Source organism: Myotis myotis, unplaced genomic scaffold (genome assembly GCF_014108235.1).
Source record: "Myotis myotis isolate mMyoMyo1 unplaced genomic scaffold, mMyoMyo1.p scaffold_m19_p_3, whole genome shotgun sequence".
In the NCBI taxonomy this organism is placed as follows: domain Eukaryota; kingdom Metazoa; phylum Chordata; class Mammalia; order Chiroptera; family Vespertilionidae; genus Myotis; species Myotis myotis.
The window spans coordinates 190669981-190687903 of record NW_023416335.1 but is presented as its reverse complement, the minus strand read 5'-3'; the positions used below and the strand labels follow the sequence as shown (position 1 = coordinate 190687903).

Genomic DNA, 17923 nt, shown 5'->3' with positions numbered 1-17923 from the left:
ATTAACAACTTTATATATGCAGAAGAAAATATACCTGTATTTGTATTTTCACAGGGTACTCTCAAGTCTGGAGATCCGTATGGTTATTCCACAAATTAAAAAAAAAAAAAAAAAAACACCAACTAGTTTATGTTTAAAACCTATGCTTTTCTCTTAAGACCATTTCTTCAACTTGGTGTTTTACTGGAGGAAGTTAGAAAAAGGGAGATATGATGCATGCAGAAGTAACAGTTCTGTTTTTGACACTATTTTTTTTGCTTGGTTTTTACAAAGGTAGTTCACTCACCGAAGTCCCTGCATGCCCAGATCACCCAACAACAGCAGCTCCTGCGAACGTCAGTGGGACAGCACAGCACACAGGGTGATTGAATTGTGCTTTATTTGTTCAGTAATGTCTGAGGAAGTGACTTACGCTACCCTCAAATTTCCAAATCCTTCTCAGTCAACGAAACTTCAGGAGAGCTGCAGTCTCAAGAGAACAGGTAAGATCCTCTAAGCAGGATCTGACAGACCAGAGAAGAGATCATTCGCCTATACTGGTGGGTTCTCCTGTCTTCAACTCCAAGATTCCTTTATGGAGTGCTAGTTCATAGTGAAGTCGCTATGCCAGAGCCTAATTTTACTGAGCATATTTAGTTTGCGAGGTCATGAGAGTGTGTAAAAAGACTCTGGTCTAAGCCTCTGGGAATCCAGATGTCTGGTGTCACCACAATAGCATATCTTATATTTTTTTTAGAGATTATAAGCTATTAGGGGAAGGGGAAAAAGTAATAGCATGAGGATAACTCTCCAGGATTTTTATTTAACTGCTAAAAGATATAAAGTAGACATATGCTATGAGGTTCATAGGACCATCTCACTCTACGCTGTGATGTTGTAAACGTGTTTTTTTCTTTCTGAGAAGGAATAAGACTGAAAGTTCCTTATCTCAACATCGTATAATTCCAGTCCACATAATTGCAGTCTGTTTTATTCAGCAATTCAATCCCTAGAAAGTTAGAGATAACAGTGAAGCAGTAGGAAGATAATTTTGGAAAACATCAGAATCATATTTACTGAAATGTCTTTAATGGGACACATGGTTTCTTATACATTCCTGAGACCACTTTTGTTATTTATAAATTATTTACATATTTCAATACTTCTGTATATTTTTAATTCCATTTACTCTTAATAGGAAATTATATCTTCTATAAATATGTGGAATTTTTAATTTACTAATTTACCCCAAAGTATTTTATGTTCAAATGATGAAGAAAAAGCTCTCCATATAAACAAATCTGATTATAGAATTTTAAGTATCAGGTTGGTAGATAATGTGTTAGAAACAAATGTCCAAACAGAGTCATCTTCTCCATGGTGTTTGATGAAGGTACTGTATGTATTTAGGGAGAGGTATTATATCATCAGCATCCAATTAATACCATAGGCAACTGACTTCAAGAGCTTATAAAACTGGAGAAGCAATTCATGTTCAGTCACATATTTCCCAATAATTAGCAATCGTTATTAAAATGTTTATGAGAATTTTATTCTTTACATACATCGGGGTAGGTTGTTTGAATTTCATTTTTGTAAAGTTTCACAAAAAGTTTGTCTATTTAAAAATATCTATCATCAGAATCAAGCAGAAACACTGGGAATATCTGAATAGTTAGAAAGAGAAAAAGAGATCAGAGCCAGGAGTGTTTTTTTAAAAAAACACTTTAACTTTTCCCCCTGAAAAGATAACTATGAAATGCCAGAATTGGAGCTGAATAATGCAGCTGAAAATGGACCAACAAGCATTGAGAGCACAGCTGAGTTGCCAGAAAGCATAGCGGTGAGAGGTAAGACCTATTTGAGTAAATAGACCCACTGGCTCCAGAAATAATTAATAAGAATGTGTGTGTGTGTGTGTGTGTGTGTGTGTGTGTGTGTGTGTGTGTGTGTGTGTTGGGGGCGTTGAGGGGGGAGGGTAGGCGGGAGGAGGGGGAGATGTTGGAGCATAAAAATTAGAGATTATTTTATTGTTTTTAAATATGTTTTTATTAATTTTTAGAGAGAGAGGAAGGAAGAGGGATAGATAGACAGAAACATCGATGAGAGAGGAACATCATTGATCAGCTGCTTCCTGCACGCCCCCTACTGGGGATCGAGCTCGCAACCCCAGCATATGCCCTGACTGGGAATCAAACCAACAACCTTTTGGTTTCTGGGTCGACCTCAACAGCTGAGCCACCCCAGCCTGGCTAGAGATGACTTTTAAAAATAAAAGATAAAAAAATGTCAAGAAACGAAGTAAGGAGGATAAACTAATGTTCTTTAGTTGTGGGAAACGATCTCTTTTTTATGATTTTTTGCATCTACCCCAGAGTTTTCATAGCCTTTTCTGGATTTTTCTTATTTTTATATTATTAAATCTCATTTTCTTATTCCCTCCCTCCCCTTTTTAAATCATTTTATCCTTTTGTTACAATTCATGAGTGATTTTCTTAAACTCTCTTATAATTTTTCTATCAATAAAATGTTTTTGGTATCATTTTATTTAAACAAATTCTTGTTTTCCAAAGGCTTCTTTTTATAACACTCTATTTTGTGTGTAAATGAAAAATCTTACTTTTCTGATTATTTTTAAAAATTTTATTTTCAAGTCAACCTTATTGAAGTGTAATTTAAATACAAAGTAATATTCTCACTTTAAATGCATTGTACTTAACAAGCATATACCTATATACCACCACCCAAAAGACTCCTTGTGTACCAGGCTGGTGTGGCTCAGTGGTTGAGTGTCCACCTATGTACCAGAAGGTTATGGTTTGATTCCCAGTCAGGGAACATTCCTGGGTTGTGGGCTCTATCTCTAGTAGGAGGTATCCAGGAGCAGCTGATGGATGTCTCTCTCTCATCAGTGTTTCTATCCCTCTGTCCCTCTCTCTTCCTCTCTGAAATCAATAAAAAATACATTTTTTAAAAAGACACCTTGTGTACCTTCAAGTTATCCTAATCACTGACCTACTTTCTATCATCCTGAACTATCATGCCTGGTCTAGAATTTTATATAAATGGTTTCAAATAACATATACTCTTCAGTATTGTCTTCTTTCATAAGCATAATGCTTTTGAGATTCATCCTTGTTGTGTAAATCAGTAGTTAATTTCTTTTCATTGCCGAGTAGTAGTCCATCTCATAGATATACCGCAATATTTATCTATTAGTTGCTTCCAATTTGGGTCTAGTATGACTAAAGCTTCTTTGATGTGCAAGTCTTTGTGTAGACATTTTAAAGAAATTCCAATAGGTAAATACCAACCCAGGAGTAGAATTCTAGTTTGGGTTGGGGGTATGTTTAACTTTATAAGAAACATTTAAGAGTGTGATACCAAATCAAATTTGTGGGACCCCAGTGTATATGAGATGGGTTTGCTAAATTGTAGCCTTCACTGAAGAACTCGTTGTCAGTGTTTGTAGTTTAACACCCCTCCTCCCCTCTTGGCCAGTTAATGGCTCTGGAGATGAATCCTCCAATTCATTGCTACAGACAGTGTTTTATGAGCATGAATAAGAGAAGGTAACTCAAAAGGACTTGTATGCATGCATATGGGCATGGCCAATGGACACAGACACTAGTGGGGTGAGGGCCTGTGCTAGGGGATGGGAGTAGCCTGAGAGGGGTCAGTGGGGGAAAAGGGAGACATATGTAATACTATATGTAATTCTTTAAACAATAAAGAAAAAAGAGAGAAGGTAACTCAGTTGTATGAAATGGGGGAGAAAATACAGGGTGAGGGGAGTCTACTTGTATCTTACATAGATTTTTAGGTACATTTTCAGTTTTCAGGTCACTCATATTTCTACATGGAAAGTAGCAGGTAATACCAATTCATGAAGCTTTGGGGGGTTCTTAAGTGAGAATCAGGTTGCTTCTTTTGTTTCCTCAGTGATGAATGTGATGAACAGTTTCTAAGGGCCCACAAAGTTACTAGCAGCTTTTGTGTCTGCTTTCTAAAATCCATGTTGTTTTCCTGAATCCAGGCCTCCCCGGAGGACATTCTGTTCCATTGAAAGTGTGGGGCCTTGTTGCTTTCATTTTGCTAATGCTGAACCTGGTAGTGCTGGCTGGACTGGGAACCCTGATTGTAATGAGTAAGTTTCCACTTTTCTCGGAGGCTGTCCCTTGGTTTTATCAGGAACATTACATTACTCTGACACATTATATAAACTTGAAAAATGAAAGATTTTAATAATTTGAAGGACTGCCAGGTAAACTAATATCAGTCTATCAAGAAAAGCCAGATTACGTTGTAATGATACACAAAATAGATAAATTACCAAGCATTCTGAATCTTCTGGAAGATCTTAGAGGCATGACCCCTGTCTTTCTAATTTTTTTCTTCAATTCAGAGACTGGGGTTTAAATTATGGTTATATCTATTCAAGAACCTGAAATACATAATACATAGGTTCGGCAATATATTATAATATCTCCTAATCTAAAAAGTGTGGTTTGCATTTTTATAAACTAAATACTGAATTACACTCTTTTATTTTGAAATCTCTGCTTCAAATGGATCTTTTTGTTTTGCATTTAAATTTATTTGGGCATTTCCTTTAATAAGGAACTAGTTCTGCATTGAGTAACAAGTCACTTTTATCTCAATTAATTTTAATATTAAAAGTATGAAAGGTTGATGTTCTACATGTATGTAGCTATTATTCTATTTTTTCCATTAAATTGTTAAATAACTATTCTGATATTAATATAATTTATTGGAAGGCTGTGTGTGAAAATCTAATTAACCTCTTGCTGTGAATTATAGATTACCATGAACTCTTCTCCAGCAACAGAACAGCTTATGACAGGCAACAAAACATAATAGAACAGCTGGAGAGAAATATAATATTATACAGGGATATGTATAAAAATATCTCAAATGAGCAAGTTGCTTTCAAAAATATGTTTGAAAATACATTAAAATCGTGGAAAAAATTTACCTCAAAATACGATGAAGGTATAAAGAAGAAGGAAAATGGTGAGTGAAATCATTTATCTGTTTCATAGTCTCATCAATAACAGAGTTGTCTAATTTTCCCCAGCCTTTTCACTGTGTTCAAAATCTTTAAATATTTTTGAAGTTAAAAAATCATGGAAATCTGATAACCATTTATAAATTCTTCTATAAAAAAAACACTTTCTGTCTTTCTTCATTTAGTTTCTTTATATGCTGTTTAACTATTATTTTTTATCAAACTAATTTCTATCTATCTATCTATCTATCTATCTATCTATCTATCTATCTATCATCTATCTATCTATCAATCATCTATCTCTCTTGGGTTAGATTCAGTTTTCTTGAATCCCTTCTTTCTTCTTTTTCCTTTTTTTACACTCTGATTTATTTATGCTCCCATTTTAATGGACTTTACCTGGATATATAGGAAATAAATCTTCTGCATATTTGCATGTCTGAGAAGGTCCTCATATGGCTTCATATAAATTTAGAGGTTAAAAGGAGTTTCTTCAAGAATATTGAAAATGTTGCTTCATTGTCTCTAGCAAGCAATGCTGTTAATATGAAGTCTGTTCCCAGTGTGATTTTCGTTCTATAAAATGACCTGATTTTAGCTTTTAAAATGTTTTCTTCGTTTTGGGGAGCTGAAGTTTTAAGATATTCTGGGTATGAGTGTTTTCTAATCATTTACTGGTGTGTACACTGTGGGTCCTCTCAATATGAAAGTTTATGTCTTTCAAATTTAGGGAAAATATGTGCTATTACTAGTAAGTTCATACTTTCTACCCCATTTCCTCTGTTCTTTTCATGACTTCTTTGCTTTAAATGTTAAAGATTTGCAGATTGTCTTTTTCTTTTTCTGTATTATTTTTTTACTATGGGAGATTGTCTAAACTTTTTTTTCAATCTTTATATTGATTATTATTTTCACAATCATATTTTTAACCTGATAAAACCTTGCATGATTCTTGAGAATTGTTTAATTGTTTTTTTAGCAGTCTGTTCTTACTTTTAAAGTCATCTCAGTATATTACTCAGAGGAGTATTTTAAAATATGACTCTTGTCTTTCCTAAAAAATTTTTTTTGGGTGGTAGACGGGTTATTTGCTTTTGTCTTTTCCTTTTTTTTTATCATGGTAATTCTCACTCATGTGCTGGTGCTGTAATATACCTTATAATTCTTGCTTCTCTCTTCATACGTAAGAAAGAAAGGGATCCTGGTTTGTGTTGACTATACCGCTGTTAAAAGAGGGTAGGTTTCTGTTAGATCTCTCTGGCGATGAAAAATCTACCTGGATATTTTAAGGGTGGAAGACCGGACTGGAATGTATGAACAGACAACTTTTCTTTTTTTTTCAAATGAAGCTGGATATAAACTGTGGCACTAACAGTCATAGCAGAAACCTAGGCTTTGCTAGATAGAGTATCCAATTTCTTCATAGAGGAACCATACACATTCCTCTGCTAAAAGCCCTTTGCCTTCTCACTGATTTATCTCCTTTTCATTCTTCAGTCTTTCCTTTCTTACCTTCTTTTATTTAAAAAAATTGCCTACCACTTGGGTGAAGACTCTAAGAATATAAAGTTTTCTGTAGAACCGTTTAGTAATTCTTTGCCTTGAGTAACTAATGATATGATAGAAAAAACAGATGAGTAAAGAGATAATTACAATCCAGTGTAATAAGTGCATGTAAACATAAATATACAATGCAAGAAATAATATAGTTGGAGGGAAGAGTCCAGACTGGGTTAGGGTACAATATTCAGTGCAGGAAGGGAAGGCATATTGAAATAAAAGTGATGAGCAATATGGCATGACAGTCTCAGGAGAAGTTCAAGGTATTCAAAATAAGATTAATAAGAAATAAAACTGGACTGTCATTAGAGTTCCTGTAGATAATGGAGAGGGTTTGGATTTTAACCTGGAAACAATAGAAAAACATTGTATAATTTAAAGCATGGTCTTATAGAAACACTAGAGGCCCAATTCATGAATTTGTGCACAGGTGGGTCTGGCTGGCCCAGCACCAATCAGGGCTGATTGGGGCGGGGCCTGTCGGGGCGAGAAGACAGTGGGAGGTTGGCCGGCCCACCCCATTTGGGGTGCGATCAGGGCTGGGCCGGCTGAGGGACTGGGCCTTGGGAGATTGGCCAGCAGGCCCCTCCCCCTATTGGGGTGGAGGGGTGAATGGGGGCGGGGCCAGCCATGGGGGGAGGCTGTGGGTGGTTGGTCGGCCAGCCCCACCCCTGATTGGTGTGTGTGTGGGGGGGCTGATCAGGGGCAGAGCTGGTTGGGCGGAGGTGCCACAGGTCGATCGGGGTGGTGGGGGCTGATCATGGATGGGCCAGTTTTGGGGAGTGGCTGTGGACAGTGGGCCAGGCAGCCCTGCCCCAGAATGTGGTGGGGGAGGCTAATAGGGGGCCAGCAGCCTGGGGGAGGGACTATGGGTGGTTGGCTGGCCAACCCTGCCCCTGATGGAGGGGGCATTAGGAGGCGGAGCTGGCTTGGGGAAGAGGCTGTGGGTCGATTGGGATAGGAGGGCCAATCAGGGGTGAGGCCAGGTGAGGGGAGGGGCTGCAGGAGGTTTGCTGGCTGGCCCCACCCCCTGTTGGGGTAGTGGGGGGCAATCAGGGTGAGGCCAGCTGAGGGGTGGGGCTGCGGGCCAATTGAGGTGGGGGGGTGCACCAGGGATGCAGCCAGCCAGGGCGGAGGGGCTGCAGGAGGTTGGCTGGCCGGCCCTGTCACCTATTGGAGTAGGGGGAGGGGGTGGTCAGGGGCGGGGCTGGAGGAGGAGGGGCTGCAGGCCGCTTAGGGTGGGGCAGGCTGATCAGAGGTGGGGCCAGCTGGGGGACGGGACCACGGGAGGTTGGCCAGCTGGCTCCATCCCCTGATCGGGCTGGTTTGCTAGCTGCAGTGGGCGTCATAGCGACTGGTTGTTCAGTTCATTACAGTGTTCCAGTCACTGGCTTTTCATATATATACTAGAGGCCCGGTGCACAAAAATTTGTGCACTCGGGGGGCAGGGGGGCCCCTCAGCCTGGCCTGTGCCCTCTCGCAGTCTGGGACCCCTCGGGAGATAACGACCTGCTGGCTTAGGCCAGCTCCTGGGTGGCAGAGGGCAGGCCCTATCCCTAGGTGCAGGCCCTGGTTGGGCTCAGAGCAGGGCTGATTGGGGAGTTGGGGCGCCGCCCCCTGTCAGGCAGAGAGCAGGGCAGATCAGGAAGTTGCAATGCCACCCTCAGTTACTCTCAGGGTAGGGCCAATTGGGGGGTTGGGGCGTCGCCCCCTGTCACACTCAAGGCAGGGTCGATGGGGAGGTTGCGGCGCCACCCCCTTTCATGCACAGAGCAGGGCCAATCAGGGGGTTGGGGCGCTGCCCCCTGTCACTCACAGAGCAAGGCCCATCAGGGGAGTTGGGGCTCCGTATCCTGTCATGCACAGAGCAGGGTCCATCAGGGAGTTGGGGAGCTCCCCCCTGTCACGCATAGAGCAGGACCGATCAGGGGGTTGAGGAGCTCCCCCCTGTCACTCACAGAGTAGGGCCGATAGGGGAGTTGGGGCACCGTCCCCTGTCACACACAGAGCAGGTCGGAGCAAGGTATTGGGGCGCCACACCCTGTCACACTCAGGGCAGGGCTGATGGGTAGGTTATGGCTCTACCCCATTTCACACACAGAACAGGGCCCGTGGGGGGCGGTTGGGGCGCCGCCCTCTATCACCCACAGAGCAGGGTGGATCAGGGGTTTGGGGAGCCACCACTGTCACAAACAGAGCAGGGCAGATAGGGAGGTTGTGGCCCTGCCCCCTGTCACGCTGATCCCAGTGCCAGGAGGCCTCGCAGCTCCGCTAATCCCATTGCTGGGAGGCATATTACCCTTTTACTATATAGGATAGAGGCCTGGTGCACCGGTGGGGGCCGGCTGGTTTGCCCTGAAGGGTGTCCTGGATCATGGTGGGGATCCCCACTGGGGTGCCTGGCCAGCCTGGATGAGGGGATGATGGCTTTTTGCAGATGGTCACACACCCTTCAGGGTGGGGGTCCCCACTGGGGTGCCTGGCCAGTCTGGGTGAGGGGCTGAGGGCTGTTTTCAGGCTGGCGGATGACTGAAGCTCCCAACCGCTCCTTTTTTTCTTTTTTATTCTGGGCCAGCTTTAGCTCTGAGGCTTGGCTCCAGCTCTTAGGCCTCGGCTGCTGAAAGCAGGTATCTGGTTTGTTTGGGTTCTACAATTGAAACACTGTTTCAACTCCAGCTCTGAGATCCCGGCTGGCTGAAAGCAGGTTTCTGGAGTTTTGTTTAGCGTCTATATTTGTAACAATGTTTTAAACTGCAAGTTCAGAGGCTGGCAGCGGCAGGCGGGGAATGTTGGAGTCCTCTGTCACTGAAGCAAGCAAGCCTCATGTACACTTCAAGCTGCCTGGCTGACGGCTGCCATCTTGGCTGGCAGTTAATTTGCATATTGCCCTGATTAGCCAATGGGAAGGTTAGTGGAGTGACACCAATTTGCATGTTTCTCTTTTATTAGTGTAGATCAGGTAAATCACTAAAAACAGTGAAGTGATGAGGCTTCTGTAGAAAATTTAACAGAATAGAGATGGACTAGGTCCTGTTGAAGCAATTCAAACATACTGAAGTTTTCTCTGAGTGCTTCTTCATTTTTCTTCCTATGTATCTATGATTCTTTTTCTGTCTCAGATTGTTTCAGATTCAAATCCCACCTCATTTCAGACACATTCTCTTCTTTCATATTTTAAGCAGTCACCTCATTCAATATGTAACCTTTTAACCTTTCAATATATAGTGAAGATGTTGGAATTCCAATATGTATGCTTATTGATTGTATATCTGTGAATACATATTATGCATATGTGTGTGCCAGCCTCAAAGACTTTCTCATTTGATTTTCAGACCTCAGATCTTGCTCATGTTCAGAGTCATGCATATGGTACGGAAATAGTGGGAAGAATTTCTCCTCCCTGATATGTGACAATGAGAAAAATGGCAATAGAACTCAGGTCTGTGTTATGATTTATGGTATGTCTGTATACATTTCCTGGTATTGTTGAGGTACGGGTAAGAAGAATTTGAGTGGCAATATTAATCCTTGGCTATTCCTAATGAATGGCTTTTATGCCCTTTCTGTGTGCCTCTTCCCTCTGAGTGGAGTCATTGGAGAATTCCTATACCACAGGTTCAAATAGCAAGGACATATAATTATTAGACTTACCAGTCCATGAAACACATCATAGCAGGTAAGTTATGGATATGTATTTCTTTGGTATTTCTTATTCCCTGTGATTATTGGTTCTAATAGAACCAGAGTGTAATGACTTAGTTTCAGTTGTGAGGCATATGTTAATGGACTATTGATACAACTTAAATCATGGGATTCTCTTTCCTCCTTTGTGCTGTTGTACACTGATGAAAATTTATAGTCTTGACTAATCCATTTGGTATAATCATATAAATCATTTATCTTATTTTCACATGTTATAGCCCTTAGTGTTATTAAGTTTAAAATACAGGTAAATCAATAAAGTTACTGCAATACTCATGATTATTTTGCTGTTATTTTATTAATATTTGAGTGTCAAAAAAATACCAAATTCCTAACTATGGAATGCTAGAACCCTTACTATCCCAGCACACTCACTCATTTAATTTGCTGTAATATATAGCATGCTCCAGCCCAACAGGTCTTGAATTTAGTTCATGTCTCTGTGATTTTTACGCTTTATGATTTTACTAGAGGCTCGACACGCAAAATTTATGCATGAATATGGTCCCTAGGCCTGACCTGTGATCAGCGCCATCTTCCCCAGCCTCCACCCACCCCCAGTTCCCTGTTTGCAATTGGGCAATCGGAGCCTGATGGCTGGGGGATGGGCCCGAGAGGTCAGCCGTTCCTGCTAGCTTGCTGGCCCCGTCCCCACCGTGGGTTGCCCTCTGTGTGTGGGGCAACTAGTGGGGTGGGAACCTTGGCATGGTGCCAAACCCATCCCCTGCCACCCACTCCTGGTTTGCCATTTGCCATTGGGTGATTGAAGTCTGTTGGCTGGTGAAAGGGACCGAGAGGTGGTCAGTGCACCTCATAGTGACTGGTCGAGCAGTCATCTGGTTGTTCCACCTTTAGGGTCAATTTTCATATAACCCTTTTATTATATAGGATAGAAGCTCAGTTCAATCTGGGTGTGGGCTGGCCAGCCTGCCCTGATGGGGGCCCTAGATCAGAGTGGGGGTCCCCACTCAGGGGCAGGGATGGCTGGGGCAAGGGGCTACTATGGGTTTGCAGGCCGGCCAAACCCCCAATCAAGGTGAGGGTCCCCCCTGGGGCCAGCTGGGGCGAAAGGCCATGGGCGGTTTGCCAGCTGGTCCTGCCCCCAATCGGGGTGGAGGGTCCCCGCTGGAGGGCGAGGTGAGGGGCCGCAGTGGTTCTGGTCTCTGGTCATTCTGCTCATTCTGCCATTTTGGTTGCTGGGCTTTTATTATATAGGATAGGCTTACCTGAACCAGAGGCCCGGTGCACAAAATTGGTGCACAGGTGAGGTCTCGAGGCCTGGCTGGCAATCAGGGCCGATCTTAGCCAGGCCAATCAGGGATGGGCTGGAGAGGAGGCGATGGTTGCGGGGCCAGGCATGGAAGGAATGGACATCAGCCATTGCCACCACCATTGTTGGCACCCTGCCATCACATGGTTCCCCTCCTCCCCCCTTCTCCTTCCCTCACCGCCACGCCACCACCTCAGTGAGCAGGAGACGGGCTGATCAGGGCCTGCCAGCTTGGGGGAGGGACAGGGCACAGGAGGTTGGCCACTGGCCCCAAGGAGGGAGCCAGCCCTTGGACCCTCTGGGAAAGGGGCTGCATCAGCTGCCACCCACCCTTAGTTCCTTGTCCCAGCCTGGGTTCTGCTGGCCGGGGGGAGAGACCAAAAGAGGTTGGCCAGCCAGGAGGAGGGGCCATGGGAGGTTGGCCAGCTAAGGGAGGTTGGCTGTGGGAGAGCACTGACCACCAGGGGGCAGCTCCTGCATTGAGCGTGGTCAGTGAATGTCATAGCGACTGGTCGTTCCGGTCGTTCCGGTTGCTTAGGCTTTTGTATATAGATAGATAGATAATTATTGTTGTTGTTGTTGTTCATCCTTACCCAAGGATATATTTTCCATTGATATCTTTTAAAAGAAAATGGAAGGAACAGAGAGGAAGGGAGAGCGGGAGAATGAAAGAGAGAGGAAGAGAAATGTTGATGTGAGAGAGAAACATTAGTTGGTTACCTCCTGCACATGCCCTGACCAGGGATGGGGCTCTAACTTGCAACCCAGTTACATGCTCTTGACCAGCAATCAAACCAGAGACCCTTTGGTGTATGGCTGACACACTAACCACTTAGCAACATTGGCCAGGGCATTGACTGAATCTTTATTTTGTCCCTTTTGAATTTGATTAACCCAACTCTATTTTCAAATTTTAACTTTGTTGCTTCCTTGGAAATTTACTTCCATCACAGCAGGTTCAATTAGTGGCCTTCTCTTTCATATTCCCACATCACTATTTTTTAGTCACTAGCTATAAATGTGTCTGTTTTGTTAGACTTTCAGCTCCATATAGATAAAAAATGTCTTATCCATTTTGTATGTCCATTTGAGAACACTTTAAGCCTGGCTGAAGTACAAGGTTTCTTCAATAGCTTGATTTTAAAAAACTGTGCTGTTTTTTCTATAAGATTGTACTTAGAATATCAAAGGGGAGACATTTCATTGTTTTAACATATTATTTTTAATAATTTAATTTATTAATAAGAGAAACATCTCAATCAGAGAAAAATTAATAAATTGTTAAGAAATTAAGAAAAATTAAGAGATAAAATTGTTTTTAGACTAAAATTAATTAGATATGAGGTATGAAGGAAAGGGAGCAGACTATGATAATTTTAAATTTTCTATCTTCTTTTTTGTTTGTTTTGTTAATCTTTACCTGAGGATATTTTTTCATTGATTTTTTAGAAAAGGTGAAAGGAATAAAGAGAAGGAGAGAAGGAGGGAGAGAGGGAGAGAAACATCCATGTGAGAGAAATGCATTAATTGGTTGCCTCCTGCACGTGCCCACACCGGGGTGGGGATCAACCTGCAACCCAGATACCTGCCCTTGACTGGGAATCAAACCCATGACCCTTCAGAGCATAGGCTGGCACTCTAACCACTAAACAGTACTGGCCAGGTCTTAAGTTTTTTTAATCTCAAATTTATACATAAGAAAACAATGATCTGGTATATGTGTGGTATTTTTATGTTTGGAACTGATATCGAGTGTAAACTTTAATATGTCAAATTTATGTGAGAATCACATGAATATAATGTAATTTTGCTTGGAAGTGAATGGGGGGTGACTGTAATGGAGAATTTTTTAAAAATTATCTACTCATAATTTTACTGAACATTAATTACTTACCAAACATTTACCAACGATTACCATGTTCTTTTCATTGGGAATGCCAGAGGAATAAAGTACTGATCCCCATTATCAAGGGTATTTGAACCTCGTAAGGAACATTTTGTTTAATAAAAAAATCGATAGACTGGGTGACAACATCCAAAATGAACTGAGAAAAGGAGAAGCCACTCAGGATAGAAGCCTATATATCCATACTACATGTGGGGCAGGAAAATAGGAAAACCAGTACAAGCATTTAAGAATAAACGATTAAAAAAATAGGGAGAAAAAAGAAGACATGATCCAATGGGAGCTGATGATTAAAAAAATGGGGGACAGTTTAAAGAACAATTTAATCAATGGCGGAAATACCTCAAAAAAAGTTAAATAATACACAAATGATGGCAAATACTATATATTACATGCCTATAATGAGCCACAAAAACTAAAAAAGACCTTTCTAGCTAATGTTTTATTTGACCTTAAAACAGTCTAAGTTGTAAGTATCCTTATCCCTAAATTTCAGATCAGGAAACTAAAGTTCATAGAGCATAAGTAAATTTCTTAAGGTCACATGAATAATAAGCACCAGAATGCAGGCTCAAATCCTAGTCTACCTATTTTCTTTTACATATATTCATTCCAGAGAAGAAGGGAGAGGGAGAGAGGGATTGAAACATTAATGATGAGAGAAAATCATTTATCTGCTATCTCCTAGATGCCCCCTACTGGGGATCAAACCTGCAAACTCAGCATGTGCCCTGACTGGGAATCAAACCTTGACCTCTTGGTTTATAGGTCAACTCTTAACCACTGAGCAACACGAGCTTCTAGTCTGCCTATTTTCAAAGCCTAAGGTATAGCTAAAAAATGAAGTCTTAGTTAACAATTAATAGATGTCTCTGGCAAGAGTATTACAAATGAAGTCATGTGGGTTAATTATTGGTAACATTTAATTATTTTTCAAATATTTCTTGTGCCTACTAAGGTCGGCAACATATACTAAATTCTGGGGATGTAATAATAATAAGCCCTTCCTTCATACATCTTACAGAAGCTTTGATCTAAGGTGAATAAAAACAAATCGAGAATAATGCAAATGGTTATTTTACTGTAATTATGATATTTAATATACAAAAAATGAGAAGTACAGTGCTCAAGGAGAATGTTAGAGATTGCTTAAATTCTAAATGAGGAAGAAGAAATAAAATAAAGCTTAAGCTCCAGGTTTTCTCTTTAGAATCTTTGAGGGTAATGGAAGATGTTACCTTTTATATCTCTAAAAGAAAATTCATGACATCAGGAGAATTTTAAAGATATTACTTACTCACTTCAGGATAGGGCCCAATGAAGAGGGAAAGATTAAAAGAGTAGGGGAGAGGGAGGTAGTAAGTTAGAAAAGAGTGGAAAGGCTAGCCTTGAATGAATGGGAACCCATTCCACAGTGGATGACGAAAATAAAATTAGAATCTCTACAGATGTAGAGATGGTGGTATTTGGAGGACTAGGCCATAGCTCACCTGATACCTCTGTTTTTGCTTATTGTTTGCTGAATGTTAAGAGTGATAGTGTTAAGTAGGAAACCTGAGAATAAAGACGGTTTTAACGTTTCACTGAGGGAAAGGGGACAAGGAACCGAGAAGAAGTTAAATGATTGTTGAGTGGAATTTTGATGACATGAGTCTGGTTCTGTTGTACTTGAATTAGCTCCCAGTGAGACAAAGGAATAGTAACTGATGTTTCTTTTGTATATAGCTGTTCATTAGCTGTCTTCCATCACCTGTCTCCTGGATGCAACTGAATTGTACATTACCCAAGAAAAATAAGACGACAGAAAATGTTTCAAAATTTTGCATTTTACCTGTGAGTTAGTCTCTTCTATTTTGTCAATAATAAAGGAATGTCTGGTATGCTAATTTTGGATATACTTATCTGACAGTTATCCTCCATATATGATCAAAGATGAAAAAGAAAAGGCAAGAAATTATGAGAGCATGTGTCTGTACCCCAAACAATCATTTTTTTTTTTAGCAAAATACCTATTCTAAATAAAAGGAGACCCTTGGAATTAAGAGCACAGAGGTTAGAAATTCAGAAGTTCTGCTACATTTCCTAACCCTTCCTTTCATAGTACTGTCCCTTGCTTTCAGAGGGCACTAAGAAATGGAAAGTATAAATGCAAAATCAAATTATAGTCAAGGGTATTACCCTGTGTGATACACAATATTGTGTCCCTTTGTAGCAAAGAAAATTCTGCTGTGTTTCTACTTTGCATATTGTTTAAGTAAATAATACAAGCTTACATGCTTTATTAAAGGAAGATTATGCAACTATTTTTAAGAAACTTACAGTGAAGGTAACCTTATGATTTATTGCCCAAACCAGAATACTTTTGAGTGTGAAAGGAGGCACTGTAGATAGTTACATCAAGACATTGGGCATAAAATCAGAGGTGTCCTGAACAAGCCAAGATTACTCATGACCTCTTGGGTGAAATTGGGAACAGAAGGCCGAGTGGTAACTTGAGGGTTTTAGACAGTTGATGGCTCTTGTGAATTCTCACAGCGGTATAAGGAATCACCCTAGCTATTGTCACTTTTTCTCTTTTAAATTAAATACAGTCATCTAATAAGAAAAAAAAAATAAGTTTTGGATATAACAGATTTGCTTCATGAAGTAATTGTCCCTTTTTTAAGATAAAGGAAGCATACAATTCATTTTTATTCATTTATTTATTTTGTTACAGGTTTGGCAGCCTTATAAATGTTTCAAGTGCTGAAACAGTGAAGTAGGCAATATTCAATGGAAATGAAATAATTGGAAAATCTGATGACTCCATCAGTTAATATTTGTGGAAACAAAGTAGATATGCCACATTTTTTATCCTAGGTAAATGCAAACTTATAGCTTATTATAACACCACAGGATATATAAAAACATTCTGCCAGTTGAAGCCATGCACAATCTCAGAATCAAAGGGAAAATTTTGATTTTTTTGTCTCAAAACATTAAAATTTATATTTCTGTTGATGATATATATATGTGTATATATGTATATACATATATATACATGTATATGGGAATAAAAAATAGTGAAATTAATATTACTTAGTACATTATCGTTTAAAATATTAGAAACATTGAGAATTAAAGTGGTTTATTTCATTTTTTAAGAATTGCATGAATAGTGGTACAACTTTTTCTGATTGAACAGCCTGAACATCTTTCCCATGCCTTAGCAAACTGTCATACTCCTTTCTAAGTTGGGACCAGCTTTTAACATTTTATTCTTTGTGCTCTCGCAGATATGAAATATTTTCTACAGTTCCTTTCACGTGACGTTTTTGGCTGGTGTCACTTCTTTATCACAACTACTTTTCTTATGTATGCTAATAAATTTCTTTGATAAGTTTCTCTGAAATAATAGCAGTGTCAACATTTCTATGGTCAGCATTTGTACAGCGTGGTAAAATTTTATAGTGCTTGCTCTGGAGTTTGCAATGTGTGTATATAAGGCTCTGAGCATCTATTCTGACTCCAAAAAAGCTAGCTTTTCTGCCTTCTGAAAACCGTTGTTATTCACCACCAAAATCTTTAGAAACTAAATACTCAGTAAACATTTCCTTTATCTTCTTGCTTTAATTGAAATCCACTTTTCCTTTTAGGTTCCCCGCAGATATCCCAAGTGTTGGTGGTGGCTTTGTTTACCACATTCCATATACTAGTGAACCCGAAGGTTCTCTTTTTTCTGTTTTCAATTTCCAGATCATCTTTCCTCCCCCCAATTCTAAAAATTTCTAATGCTGACTCTTGACATCAGACTACTACAACCATTACACAACACTGACTGTTTCAGTCATCTTCCAACTCGTGGTCACTTCCCTGATTCCTTAAAAATTTCAGCTCACTGTTAATCTCTCTAGCACTAATACTCTCCTAATATTTAGTGCTTTGTCTACATAGAGTCTATGTCATAGACCGTCCTTCCAACATTCTAGACACTTAATTACTTGACATCCAGTAATCTTGTATTTTTTTCTCACTTATTCTAATAACCCCTTTGGTCATAATCTGCCGGGAGCCGGTCCATCCTTGCTATTTCAAGGGGCCTGGCATATATGGCATACTGTTCTTAATATGTTTGCTCACCTTCTTGGCACTATGTGTTTTAACCAAGGTCTCCTCTCTGAGAAAGGCTGTTTCCCCAGGTAGGGATTTTCCCCTGAAGTTAGGGAGGGAATAAAACCCCTCAACTAAGTGCCAGGCGGGTAATTAATCACTTTAACTATGAACAATCATGCTTAAGCTACATAATCTTTACTCCCTGGAATGGAGATAAGAAACGCCCTAACCTTTGTAATAGAGATTGATAGGATTGAATCAACTGGTATAAATACAGATGTAACAAGACAGCAAGAGACAGAACTTAGAACACAGAACTTAGAACACAGAACTTAGAATACAGAGCTTAGAACACAGAACTTAGAATACAGAGCTTAGAACACAG

At 40.3% G+C, this 17923-nt stretch overlaps 1 protein-coding gene across 1 annotated transcript; it reads left to right on the top strand.

The window, feature by feature from the left end:
• The first annotated feature begins 166 nt into the window (after positions 1–166).
• Positions 167–17499, top strand: LOC118652126. The gene is made up of 7 exons (XM_036302070.1): positions 167–482; positions 1728–1829; positions 4016–4126; positions 4801–5013; positions 9901–10007; positions 15172–15279; positions 16163–17499. The coding sequence occupies exons 1-7, from the start codon at positions 299–301 to the stop codon at positions 16193–16195; spliced, it is 858 nt and encodes a 285-aa protein (XP_036157963.1). The 5' UTR covers positions 167–298; the 3' UTR covers positions 16196–17499.
• Positions 17500–17923: the final 424 nt, after the last annotated feature.

Excerpts from the sequence above, each read along its gene's own strand:
- LOC118652126 (XM_036302070.1), top strand. The coding sequence starts at position 299 with ATGCCCAGATCACCCAACAACAGCAGCTCCTGCGAACGTCAGTGGGAC. Across the intron at positions 483-1,727 it reads CTGCAGTCTCAAGAGAACAG|ATAACTATGAAATGCCAGAA; the intron begins GTAAGATCCTCT and ends CCCCCTGAAAAG. Across the intron at positions 10,008-15,171 it reads AAAATGGCAATAGAACTCAG|CTGTTCATTAGCTGTCTTCC; the intron begins GTCTGTGTTATG and ends TTTTGTATATAG.